The 13,777-nt window shown below is 46.2% G+C and overlaps 1 protein-coding gene across 1 annotated transcript in view; it reads left to right on the top strand.

Annotated features, from left to right (window-relative positions):
* The first annotated feature begins 3,798 nt into the window (after positions 1 to 3,798).
* Positions 3,799 to 13,777, top strand: part of megf6b (multiple EGF-like-domains 6b) — a 32,613-nt gene continuing 22,634 nt past the window's right edge. The window contains exons 1-8 of the mRNA XM_079747435.1: positions 3,799 to 4,152; positions 7,278 to 7,400; positions 8,761 to 8,886; positions 9,769 to 9,891; positions 12,247 to 12,369; positions 12,642 to 12,779; positions 13,163 to 13,285; positions 13,485 to 13,607. Coding sequence (XP_079603561.1) covers positions 3,987 to 4,152; positions 7,278 to 7,400; positions 8,761 to 8,886; positions 9,769 to 9,891; positions 12,247 to 12,369; positions 12,642 to 12,779; positions 13,163 to 13,285; positions 13,485 to 13,607 — 1,045 coding nt within the window. The 5' untranslated portion in view covers positions 3,799 to 3,986. The remainder of the gene's footprint in view (positions 4,153 to 7,277; positions 7,401 to 8,760; positions 8,887 to 9,768; positions 9,892 to 12,246; positions 12,370 to 12,641; positions 12,780 to 13,162; positions 13,286 to 13,484; positions 13,608 to 13,777) is intronic.

The following is a 13,777-nucleotide window of genomic DNA, read 5'->3' on the forward strand; positions in this document are numbered from 1 at the left end:
TTTGGATGGTCTGAGATTTGACGAAAGGTCCAGCCTGGAGAGATGGCAGCCTTGTGTGACTGCTGCGTTATGTTTGTGGACCACACACACACACACACACACACTGACAAACGTATGCATGCACACACAGACACACATGCACACACACACAGCTATACACGTACACATGCACACACACACACACACACACACACACACACACACACACACACACACACACACACAGACACACACACACACACACACACACACACACACACACACACACACATACATACATACATACATACATATATATGATATGATATTCAAATAGAAAAACAAGACACACACAGTACACAAAATCTGTTTAAGACATTTTTCTTGCATATACATAGAAAATAACATTTTGTGTCATGCTAGAACGAGATCTTTCACATACGTAAACATTATATCCATTTTGTAGCGCTCCACATGTTATTGCTGCTGGGGCTGTATCGTGACAGAGTACTATAATGATTCTCTGATGAGGGATCGCTGTTGATATGAACTGCCAGGGTCCAGGAGGAGTAGGAGTACAGGAGGAGGAGGAGGAGGAGAGGAGGAGAGGAGGAGAGGAGGTTTGTGTTTCAACCTTTATTTATCCAGGTTGAAACACATTTAGATTAGCAAAAATCTATTTTGCAAGGTTAGAGGAGCCAAGGAGGAAGAGGAGGAGGAGGAGGATGAGGAGAAGAGGGCAGAGAAGTAGGACCCAACAGCAGCAAGCCCAATACAAAACAGAGTAATGCTGGGACTTAACAGTGTTTAGCACTTAATCTAAATGTGTGTGTGTGTGTGTGTGTGTGTGTGTGTGTTTGTGTATACGTATGTGTGTGTGTTTGTCTGTGTGTTTGTGTATGTGTTTGTGTGTGTGTGTGTGTGTGTGTGTGTGTGTGTGTGTGTGTGTATGTATGTGTGTTTGTGTGTCTGTGAGTCTCAGCAAACAGTTCATAAAAGCTGGAAGCAGGTCATGTTAAATTGACCATTAAAAAAAGATCCTGTGGGGAAGATATTTTGTTTCAGTAGGTATAACATTAAACTAGAAAGATCAAAAGGTCCAAGAAACTTTCATATAGATGTGTTTCAACCACAATGTCTTCTGCAGGTTCCACTACACCGTGCTTTGTTTTAGTATTGCATTACGTGCCAGTCTACTGGCCAAGACACATAAATAACTTCTTTCTATCGTTAGCAGCGTCTTAGGAGGGCTTTGCTTTACTAATATCCTGCGTAGTATAGTGTTGGTCTTGTCTAGCAAGAGCTTTTTAAATCAAATCAGCAACATAATGGGTGTGTGATGGTCGCAATGTGTCTCAGAGCTCTGTACACTTTGGTGCGTGTGTAAGTATGCGTGCGTCTGATTCTATAAACGGATATTAAAGGCGCAGGTATGTTGAATTAAAAAAGTAGTTAAAGGTCCCATGGTTAGCTACTTTATGGATGCTTTAATAAAGATATTAGTAGGCCCCTAACACAGTTCTTGAAGGCGTTCCCGAAATTCAGCCGTGATGCAGAATTACAGCCACTACGAGACCAGTCGCACATTGACCTTTCCCCAAACGCGCCGTTGCAGTGTCTGTAGCTTTAATGCAAATGAGGAGGAGAGAGGTGGGTCAAGGAGGAGGGTGGGGGTGTGGCCCTGAGCAGCTTGCGGCCACGGTACCATGCGCTCTGTTTACAGTGGATGTATCGCAATGGCGAGGCGCACACAGCCTTTGGCCATGTTCTGTAATTATTCTAGAACACTCCAGGTGCTCCGGCGGAAGTCCTGGAGCTCTATATCAAAATAATATCATATTATGCATAGATATCAATATCATATTATATATATTATCAAGGCCAAAAGCTGTGTGCACCGCTAGACGATATTATGAATTTCAAACGACTGCTTCGGGTTCTCCGACGTCTCTGGTTCTTCCACGTCCACATCAATCTGAAGTAGACTGAACCACAACATGGAGGAGAAAGGGATTGTTGCCTGCGATTGTTGACCGCAACTGTCTCCCGCCGGAGCCTCGCTGCCGAGGGACCACCGCCTCCTGCAGCGGGCAGCGCCGAGGCGGTGGTCCCTCGGCAGCGCGAAGCGGGGCTCAAGCGGGAGACAATCGCGGGCAACCATCCCTTTCTCCTCCATGTCGTGGTTCATGTACTTCAGGGAGTCAAAACCAAAGTTCCTTTCCCCCAATTCCTCAACTATGGCTGTGATAACCCCCACTACGAGTCTCGTTGTGGAAATACCAGAGACGAGAGTCCGACGATTATGCGCCATATCACCAACAGAACGGTTATCCAAATAACAAAGAAGTGTACAACACTTGCGTTACAGTGTGCAATCACACACACACACACACATGTGGCGCCAGCACAGTCGTAGCTCATTGGCAGGCCAAATTCTCTGGGCTGGCAAGGAAGAGAAAGTAGAAGTGGCATCTCCCCTTTTGACGATATACGAGGAAAATTCCAAAGCGGTGCGTCTGAGCTTCGTTTTTTCAAATGCGGAGAGGAATGCCTAGTGCTCGTTTTACACCCATTGAAATTTCTAGCTGCTGGGGGAGCATAGGTAGGCTAGGGGAACTCATATTAATGTTAGAAAACCTCAGAAAGTGAAATTTTCTTGCCATGGGATCTTTAAGATGATTAAAGGTACTCTTGTGCAAGACTGGTGTTTCAAAAATACCCCCAACTCATATTTTTCAGTATTCACTCCGAATATACCTTTCATATTAGCATATTTAGTGGTCTGCTTCACTGGCAAGCATCATGAACTATGATGTACTCTGTCTGCACAAATATGCTTCTTATGTGCAATTTGGTGTATGTGTGTGTGTGTGTGTGTGTGTGTGTGTGTGTGTGTGTGTCTAAACATAAGCACTAGATAATAGACTGCTGTGATTACTCCCTGATTAGTTGAGTTAGATGTAACACTAAACACTCCTCCCTGCATCTTTTGCTGACATTTTAGTTGCACATGTGAAACCTGACCACTGGCAATCGCTGAGTTTGGCATCACATCCATGCTTGCATTTTGGAGACCTTTTTGTTTTTTATGTTCCTGCTGATATCAAAAGAGACCTTCCAGTAATTCATCCACAATGTTCACATTCCTGATTGTCAATCGCCTGAATGATGCGGTCCATGAATCTCTCCTTTCTATTATACAAAACTCCTTTGAAGAGACAAGGAGGAAATACACTGAGGCAACAGAAGAACAACAAAGACTTGTGGTGGGTCGGCTGGTGTGCTGCCTGGTGAATTTGTGCGATAGTCTTGGGTGGATCAAGGTTCATTACAAGTAGCCAATGATGCAGAGGGAGAGCAATGTACTGTGGAGGGATAGAGAGAGGTAGGTCAATTGGAGAGGGAGGAGACGTAGGTGAAAAGGAGAGAGAGAGAGAGAGAGCGATAGAGAGAGAGAGAGCGAGAGAGAGAGATAAAGAGGGAGAGAGAGAGAGAGAGAGAGCGAGAGAGAGAGATAAAGAGGGAGAGAGAGAGAGATAAAGAGGGAGAGAGAGAGAGAGAGAGAGAGATGGAGATGGAGAGAGAGAGAGAAGCGGGTAAAGGGGTAAGAAAGAGAGGGGGAGGTAAAGGGGGGGTGGGAGAGAGAGAGAGGTGGGTAAAGGGGTAAGAGAGAGAGGGGGAGGTAAAGGGGGGGTGGGAGAGAGAGAGAGGTGGGTAAAGGGGTAAGAGAGAGAGGGGGAGGTTCCTCAGTATGATGGAGGGTGGGGGCGCTCCGATTCAGAATGAGGGACAGAATTAGGCAGAGGCAGGATGAACAGAGGTGGTTCTGTTACACATGAGGTGCCTTGTCATTGAAAACAGAGATTCTTGAAAATATTCTATTTTCTTCCCGATAAATTATTATTTTTGTGTGTATATCGGTGCCATTTGTCGTGCCATCAACACTGCCATTAGTGTGGATGATCTTTTGTTGAAAAAGGCATTTTGAACTTTTCATTCGTTCAGCAATGCTATTTTCAAAGGGAGTGATGGTGTTTCTTTTGATGCTTGCTCAAGCTCTGGTGCAGCTGGTATCTGGCACCAACTACCCCTACAGTTACTATAGAAGGATGTGCTATAGGCCGTACTGTTTCCATGGATACCATGTCCACAACAGGGGCTATGTGGGACCAGGTAAGGTGATGCACTTCACCCTCGAAAAAGTTAAACTTATTGGTAGTATAAAAACCTTTTGTTGTCTACTTATTCTCGGATTTTAAACCTTATTTTCTCTATTGCCAAGTTGTTGATCACAAAAAAACATCTTGCCAATAAAAAAAGTATGGAATGATCTGATCACAGTTAAATATTTAAAGAAACCTTCTCAACGTTTTGTTTTAACCAAACTTGTATAACATTAAATATTTACATTGCTAATTCAGAAAAGATACATAATCACGGGAATTGTCTTTCTTTGTATGTTTTTGTCTGCGGTAAAACACCAAATTGTTTATTTTAACTTTCTGAACTGTTTGTCCTTAAGCGTTATTTAATGACACGTTCCTCCGCATAACCCCCGTGTGGGCAATCAAAGGTCCACCACACAAACAGGTGACCCTTCTCCTGTTCTGCCGACTAGATCTCAGACCTCTCCTTCACTTCTGGTGCTCCTCTGTCCTGCTGTATGCCTCTGGCTGGATAACAGATAACAGCCACATCCCAGCCGCCCAGGCAGACTACACTTAGGAAGTGTAAGATTAGCACACATAACCTCAGATCAGGCAGTCATTGATTTGAATTACTTTGGTGAATTGAGTGTTTGACAGGACATGTAACCGATCTGATGGTGATGATGAAAAGCTGGGGCTGCAGCTTCCTCGGAGGGATGGTGTGCATTTAGCATGTCCTCTATCTCCAAAGATGTACCACTACTGAATAGGCAAACTAGTTAAAATAAGTGTCACTGTCTCTAAGTGCCACTTACAGTTTCACATATACGTGCAGTTTTATGATTTATATTGTATACATACTTGTATATTTTGTAATGGATCTTGTTGTTTTTCTTTAACTGGATGGGGCTGAGATGATGGCTTTGGCTCTCGTCTGTAGCTGTGGTAATTAAAGTGTGGGGGAGTGAGTCCAATACCCCTACAGCACTAAGTTGATTAAATTAGACACCAACCCAGAGAATGGCAAGGAGCAAGACTGGAAAAAAGAGAGAGGGGGGGGGGGAACGGTGGCGTTCTTGCCAGCTTTCCCTGGAGTGGTGCGGAGCCCGAGCCTGGCAGCGGACTAAACAGAGGGACATTTTAGAGACTCTCTTTAGGGAAGTCTCTTAAATCCCAAGGAATTCCAGGATGGTTATATACGGCTTCATTAACAACATGCGTGCGTGGATATTTCAACCGTAAAGTCCAATGCAGGCTCCACCGGCAGACTGCTCCCATTGCTATGTTTTATATCGTTGCCAAGACGCTTCCCATGCCAGACCCAATGAATAACTCCTCACTATCATCTGTCTTTCAAGGGGCCTGCTTCTGAACTGACCCTTCCAGGTAAGGTCTGGATGCACTCGTGTGAACCCAGAGCTGCATTTGTCATATAAAGACTGCAGGGTCCTTTCGTCCACGTGTGTGCGCTGCTGGGTTTCATGCGGCTGTCTATGAGCCACCACTTAGGACCCTAACCACAGCCTCCCTCATTCTCCATCGACTGCACAGCCATCGCTCTGTACTGTAGGTTCACGTGCGAGTTATCATCCCTGCTCAGAGCACCAGGCCTTTGCTAGGCTCTGGCGTCATGAGGGCAGATTTGGGCTTTGATTAACTGTCAGAATCTACTTAACGGATTTGCATTGAGGCTTACCCTTCAAGACGGATCACAATAACACTGTTTACATGGGGCAAAGCCAGGAGTTTATTGGCACGTACAAGGGTAAGGTTGTGGGGTTTTATTGATTTTCGTGTTTTTTTTCCTCAGTTAAGTGCGGTAGGAAACCTATTCTTGTAACAGAGATTCCGGAAAATTGTTTCCCTGAAAATAGCTTCTTTGTGGAGGGAGGTGAATGAGCTACTGCATAGGGAACTAAACAAGGAATTACTCAACCAGACAGGGTTCCTTAGGTTGGCGCTAACATACACACCTTTATTATGTGTTCGGAACCGGAGTGTAGGAATGGTCTTGAGCTGTTCCCGCTCACACCTCATAATGTTTAAATTACTCATAGCTATTCAGTCTGATACTAATAAATTCACCAATTGAAACATTTTGCGGGACTTTTGTAACCTCTCTATGAAACATAATAAATATATATATATATGTTCATATATACATAGGCCTATATGGTACAATATAAAGAATAACACTAATATATATATATATATATATATATATATATATATATATTTATATATATATACAAAAACATTGACGTAGATTAGAGAAACACTCAAGTCAGCAAAAACCAGGGAAAGTTTTCCCTCCAAAATAGTGCATTTAAAAAATGATTTAAAAGTTGGCAATGACTTGGCTGGCTTCAGGGAATCTGGCACCCGGCAGGCGGTTTCAGTTTCCACCAAACCAGTGGCTTTCACCCTCAAGCCTCTAGCCACAATTAAACATGAGCCATCCCCACTGTCGGGGGAGATCTGAGGGGGCCGGGACGGTGGTCATGTTCAAGTGTTTTGGGGGTCGCAGCACTCAGCGTTTGCAGTAGTCCAAACCAGGGCAGCCGCTCCCCTCACCGTCTGCCTGGGGGGTCTGCCGCTGCGGACCCCATAACATCTGAATCTCAGACTCCACAAATGGGACGTGTTTAGGGAAATGGGCCGTGTTTCGTTTGCGATGTTCTCACTGTGTGAACCTTTGCCTGAACCCGATATGATCCGTGTCGCAGGCTACTTTCCCACTGCAAGGAGCTCCGCTGGAGAGCCCTCCGTCCTACTGTTTGTTTGTAATTTCCACTCTTAGCTTAGCTGGAATGTGTATATTTTGCATCCTCCGATATTAGTTTCCATATGTGTTTGGCCCTCCACCCCAGAGTCTTTGACAAGCGCAGAGGAATTTCAATTTGGTTCTAAATGTTCAGTAGTTGTTACCACATGGGAGCCATGTTTGTTTCCACAATAACGGCCTCAGCGATTACTAGATCTGCTGCACATCCATCATCCGGTTGGAGGACATCTGCATGAAAAAAAATTGCCTTAACAACCGTGTTCAGATTTTTTCCCCCTCTCTGACAAATAACGTTTGCCGTCCAATGTGGTCATTTAATCTCTCCTCCCCTGCGACCCGTTGTCACTGTTCCTCACCCCGTGCAGATATCGATGAATGCCAGGTCCATAATGGGGGCTGCCAACACAAATGCATCAACACCAGGGGCTCCTTCTACTGCGAATGCAACCCCGGCTCTCGGCTGCACGTGGACGCCCGCACCTGTCTCCGTGAGTGAGCTTCAAACATCACGCCACAATCTAGCACTTCCCGTTGGAACACACTGGGTCTCTGGCTGCGTTTAACCGCGTGGCATCTCCGCTCTGTTTAAGCCGTCTTGACTTGTGTTTACCGAAGCGGCTTCATTGGTTGTTCCGTCTTGCCGTCGAGAAGGTAAACACAGGCAAACGACAGCGGTTAGGTCAACTCATTATCAAATCGAGAAACTACTTTGCGTTTGTTTATTCTGAAGGCTCCCCTACAATTCTTGGGTTTGTCCTTGGCATCACTGAGTGATGCTGGGCGTGTCCACGGGGCGCACGTGGGTCACTTCAGGAGCACGATCGTCTGTTAGGCTGCATGTGTTGAGGGTGGATCTCTGGTGTCACCTCAAACTATGGGCTGGGACATCAGCTCAGTGTGATGGACATGATAATGATAATGTCATGAGCCATCCTCAGGACGAAGTAAAATCATTTGACATGATTGATGATAGCGTATATATATATATATATATATATATATATATATATATATATATATATACTGTAAATATACATATGGTGGACATTTGTATGTATTTATATCATACATAAATGCATGCATTTGGGTATTGGGAATTGAAAGCATAGGATACCATTGCTTCCCACCGCGGGGTCCGCGGCGATACCAATCACAACAGGCGCACGCCGAGGAGCGGGAAAGCAGATGTGCTGGGATCTGAACTCAGCGTCTTGGCACACGCTCCTCTCATCCTGCTGCCAGAGGAGGTCAGGCGGCTCCCTGGCATGTGGGTGGAGGAGAGAGGGGGGGTATTTGAGTTGGCAGGCTGGGGTGGCGATGGTGGAGGGGGGAGGGGGGATTAACAGGGCCTGTGTGATGTGGATAGACGGAGGGGTGCTCTTCACTCAACCTTTGACTATGAGCAGCCTTCCCAGCCCACCTTTTGTTCCCCTGTCAGGAGCAATCCAAACACGGAGCCGAGCACCCAGGGTGAACAAGGGCTGAGCAGTGATTGAGCTGGCTCCGTCCGCGGCTCATCACTCCGGCCTGCAGAGGCCCGGCTCCCCGTCAGAGAGCTCTATGATTATTGGCTCTCTCTGTGATGATCCTGGGATGCCTCTTCTTTCTTTCTTTACCGGCCTGGGAGCATACCGATCTGCTGAGCTGTTTCCCATCCCAGTCTATTGTACCCCTACCCTCGAATGAGGTTGTAGCCCTTTGGAAGGGTTATGTGAACTGGACAGTGCGGTTTTCGGTCTTTTTTGGTTATGAGGGAATTACTTTGCTTCTTCAGAGCGCGTCTTTGTTCACCCCATTAGTCTGCGTGTGTGTTATGTATGAATTCTGTTCTGCTGTTCTTCTGGCCAGCGGTCCACTCGTGTGCCATCCGTAACGGGGGCTGTGAGCACCACTGCGTTCAGCAGTCCTCAGCCCACTTCCGCTGTCGCTGCAAGACCAACTACATCCTGGCCGAGGATGGCAAGCACTGCAAACGTAAGTGCCAGTCTCATGGCCTTAAAGCAAGGCAGGGTTCAAGCGACGCAAGTGCACACGCACGCACGCACGCATGCACACACACACACACACACACACACACACACACACACACACACACATTCTTGCTAAAAAGAATCTATGGAAAAAAGGTATTTTGATAGTATCATTTTAAATGGTTTGGAAAGCGGGGCCAACAAAACGCAGCACAGTTTGGGTGATAAACGTTGAAAGAGTCTCGCTGAGGTTCATAACACGTGAGACCCATTAGCGGGACTGTTTACGTTCCAATCTGGATTATGTGACAGGAAGTTCTAACTCCTTACTGCCCCTCACGGAGCTGGAGACCTTCATTCCTCCAATGATTCACACCGCTCTCCCTGTTTCTCTTCAAATTAGTCTTTTCATGTTCCTTCTCTCCCGGGGAATTTGGACCCCTGCCTTGTGAAGCAAGGCAGCGGCAACCTTCTGTGGGGAAAAAGAAGGAGACGGCGATGTTGTGAACGTTGAATGACTGTCTTTAAGGCGGTTTGGCGTGGTGTAATTGTCAGCCGTGAACACCTTCCTATAATTGTATTCTTTTAGTCCTTTACGAGGACTGAAGGTTCTCAGCCCAGGTGCTGGACAGGCTTTGACACGTTGCAAACGCACAGACACAGACACACTCACACACTCATCCATGCTTTATTCAGACAGAGTGGAGGGGTTGAGCCGTGTAGAGTCAGCTTTCTCTCTACGCTTCATACTGCATGGTGCTGTTGCTCTGTCCTCCTTCTTTATCAGGTCACCATGCAAACATTTGTGTGTGTGTCTGTGTGTGTGTGTGTGTGTGTGTGTGTGTGTGTGTGTGTGTGTGTGTGTGTGTGTGTGTGTGTGTTACAGTGGCAAATCCGTGCGGCGATCAGAATGGAGGCTGTATGCACTTGTGCCTGCTGGACGGTGGCAGGGCCCACTGCGACTGTAAGGTCGGGTTCCTCCTGGCCGAGGACGGCAAGACCTGCGAAGGTAACACCCCTTCCTCCGTTTCCAGCGGGGGGGGGGGCAGGTTAGTCCAGTGGCTGTTTGACCCCGAGCCTGGGCCTGGGAGTCTAGGCAGTCCACTTGTAGGCATCCCGCAGCAATGTCCAACCCTTCCATGCTCCCTAGGGAACAGTACGGGTCCATCGATCGTAACTGTTTTTCATAGCGTCACTGAAACATCTATCTGCAGAAGAGCAGTTAGCTCTTTGGAAACAATGTGCGTCGGGCAGAATGACGCTTGTGGATAACATAACAGTGAAGCGTTATCGTTAAAAGTACTTTACAAAATCTCTCATAACAAGGACCAAAGTGATTATTTATATTGTTTACATTCGTGGCAGGCGCGTTCAAGCTAAATGCTCCAAGGAAGAATTGGCACAACAAAGTCATTTTGACAAATTATATTGGCAACAGATGTTTTAGTGAAGCAAGAAGGAAAGAAAAAATGTTTTGGTCACCCTTGTCGGTAGAGTCCTTTAATGATGTGGAAATATAACTATATTCACTGTGAGTCATTTAGGATAAAATCTGCCTCTAAATTAATGAATATATATACAGTGGGGCAAAAAAGTATTTAGTCCGCCACCAATTGTGCAAGTTCTCCCACTTAAAAAGATGAGAGAGTCCTGTAATTTTCATCATAGGTAAACCTCAGCTTTGAGAGACAAAATGAAAAAAGAAAATGCAGAAAACCACATTGTCTGATTTTTTAAGAATTTTTTTGCAAATTATGGTGGAAAATAAGTATTTGGTCACCTACAAACCAGCAAGATTTCTGGCTGTCACAGACCTGTAACTTATTCTTTAAGAGGCTCCTCTGTCCTCCACTCGTTACCTGTATTAATGGCACCTGTTTGAACTCCTTATCAGTATAAAAGACACCTGTCCACAACCTCAAACAGTCACACTCCAAACTCCACTATGGCCAAGACCAAAGAGCTGTCAAAGGACACCAGAAACACAATTGTAGACCTGCACCAGGCTGGGAAGTCTGAATCTGCAATAGGTAAGCAGCTTGGTGTGAAGAAATCAACTGTGGGAGCAAATATTAGGAAATGGAATACATACAAGACCACTGATAATCTCCCTCGATCTGGGGCTCCAAGCAAGATCTCACCCTGTGGGGTCAAAATGATCACAAGAACGGTGAACAAAAATCCCAGAACCACACGGGGGGACCTAGTGAATGACCTCCAGAGAGCTGGGACCAAAGTAACAAAGGCTACCATCACTAACACACTACGCCGCCAGGGACTCAAATCCTGCAGTGCCAGACGTGTCCCCCTGCTAAAGCCAGTGCATGTCCGGGCCCGTTTGAAGTTTGCTAGAGAGCATTTGGATGATCCAGAACAGGATTGGGAGAATGTCATATGGTCAGATGAAACCAAAATAGAACTTTTTGGTAAAAACTCAACTCGTCGTGTTTGGAGGAGAAAGAATGCTGAGTTGCATCCAAAGAACACCATACCTACAGTGAAGCATGGGGGTGGAAACATCATGCTTTGGGGCTGTTTTTCTGCCAAGGGACCAGGACGTGTGATCCGTGTGACGGAAAGAATGAATGGGGCCATGTATCGTGAGATTTTGAGTGAAAACCTCCTTCCATCAGCAAGGGCACTGAAGATGAAACGTGGCTGGGTCTTTCAGCATGACAATGACCCCAAACACACCGCCCGGGCAACGAAGGAGTGGCTTCGTAAGAAGCATTTCAAGGTCCTGGAGTGGCCTAGCCAGTCTCCAGATCTCAACCCCATAGAAAATCTTTGGAGGGAGTTGAAAGTCCATGTTGCCCAGCGAAGGCCCAAAAACATCACTGCTCTAGAGGAGATCTGCATGGAGGAATGGGCCAAAATACCAGCAGCAGTGTGTGAAAACCTTGTAAAGACTTACAGAAAACATTTGACCTCTGTCACTGCCAACAAAGGGCATGTAACAAAGTATTGAGATGACCTTTTGTTATTGACCAAAGCTTTTTTTCCACCATAATTTGCAAATAAATTCTTTAAAAATCAGACAATGTGATTTTCTAGATTTTTTTTTTTTTTTCATTTTGTCTCTCATAGCTGAGGTATACCTATGATAAAAATTACAGGCCTCTCTCATCTTTTTAAGTGGGAGAACTTGCACAATTGGTGGCTGACTAAATACTTTTTTGCCCCACTGTGTATATATATATATATATATATATATATATATATATATATATATATATATATATATATATATATATATTTCTGAAAACCAGCTTGTTTTCTGAGACAGTACAGAATCACAGCAGGTCCGATGGAAGTGCACCTTGTACATAGATGTTTTGCTGATGATAAGATTGTTTCATCTCAGACATCGATGAGTGTGAGACGCAGCAGGCCCACTGTGCCCACGGCTGCCACAACACGCTGGGCTCCTTCGCCTGCGTCTGTCTCACGGCCTACGAACTGGGCTCTGATGGCAAGCAGTGTTACAGTGAGTCAACTACACTCTACATACACTACCACTGCACTATACTAACTACTAACCAGCAGGGTTAAAGAGAGTCAACTACCCTCTACACACCACCACTACACAATACTATCTACCAACTACTAACAAGCAGTGTAACAGTGATTCAACTACGTACTACACACAACCGCCACAAACTACATAATATAAACTCCTAACAAGCAGTCTGTCTGTGTCTGTGTCTATGTCTGTGTCTGTCTCTGTGCGTGTCGCGTGTGTGCGTGTGCGTGTGGCAGGGATCGAGATGGAGATAGTGAACAGCTGTGAGAACAACAACGGAGGCTGTTCCCACCACTGCCAACATTCCACCGGCGGACCCGTGTGCTCCTGTAACCAAGGTTACCGCCTCGACGATGACCTGAAAACCTGTGTCGGTAAGCTGGGAACGTTGTAACTGCCCGGTGAAATAGTGTCTTCATATGCCAATTATCTTCGGTAATTGCCCTCCCTACTATTATTATTATTATTACCGTGTCACAGGAAAATCATAACAGTTTATCCCCGGCCAAGACTGCTCATAAACCGATGGCGGGGAACCAAAGGAGATATGAAATTTACTCAGTGAATCATCGTCTCGTTGGCTTTTTAGTCGGGCATGTTTCCCCCACACGGGTACAACCCACGAGGACCTCAACCTGAACTCTCGTGGTCGTCTGTGTGACCTCACCTCGAGGTCAACGGTGTTCACACGCAGCCAAACGTATTTTTTGTGCTAACCCGCGGCGCGGCGCACCTCGCTCTGTGTTATGATTGGCAGACGTGGACGAGTGCAGCGAGCAGCGGTCGTGCTGCGAGCAGGACTGCACCAACTACCCCGGGGGCTACGAGTGCTACTGCTCGGCGGGGTACCGCCTCGACGCCGACGGCTGCAGCTGTGACGGTACGACGCTCTGAGGGAAACGCCGGAATGTTCCGGAATATCGGGAAAGTGATAGTTTCACAAGCCGGCGGGGGGGGAACATTTGTTATTACTGTTGAATGTGGAGCGCTTCCAGTGGAAAGAATATATATGGGTTTTCTTAAGGTTTTGTTGTGGGGTGTTTTTGGCATCTCCTAACTGCTGCGTTGATGACTGCTAGATGTGGACGAGTGCCTGGCGACCAATGGCGACTGCGAGCACACGTGCCAGAACAACGCCGGGTCCTTCCAGTGCTCCTGCCGACGGAGCTATCGCCTGGACGACGACCGCCGCTCGTGTGTCCGTGAGTCAAACCGCCTGCCGTAAGCCCCGCCCACCAAGAGTGGGAGGAGGATAAAGGCTTTGGAGAAACCACCATAGTACATACATGAAGTGAACCCAATTCTGAAAGGAACATTATAAGAAATACATTAAGGTGAATTGGACGGCTAGTAAATTACAAAATAATAAGTT

The sequence above is a fragment of the Pollachius pollachius genome (genome assembly GCF_949987615.1).
Source record: "Pollachius pollachius genome assembly, chromosome: 12".
Classification (NCBI taxonomy): Eukaryota; Metazoa; Chordata; class Actinopteri; order Gadiformes; family Gadidae; genus Pollachius; species Pollachius pollachius.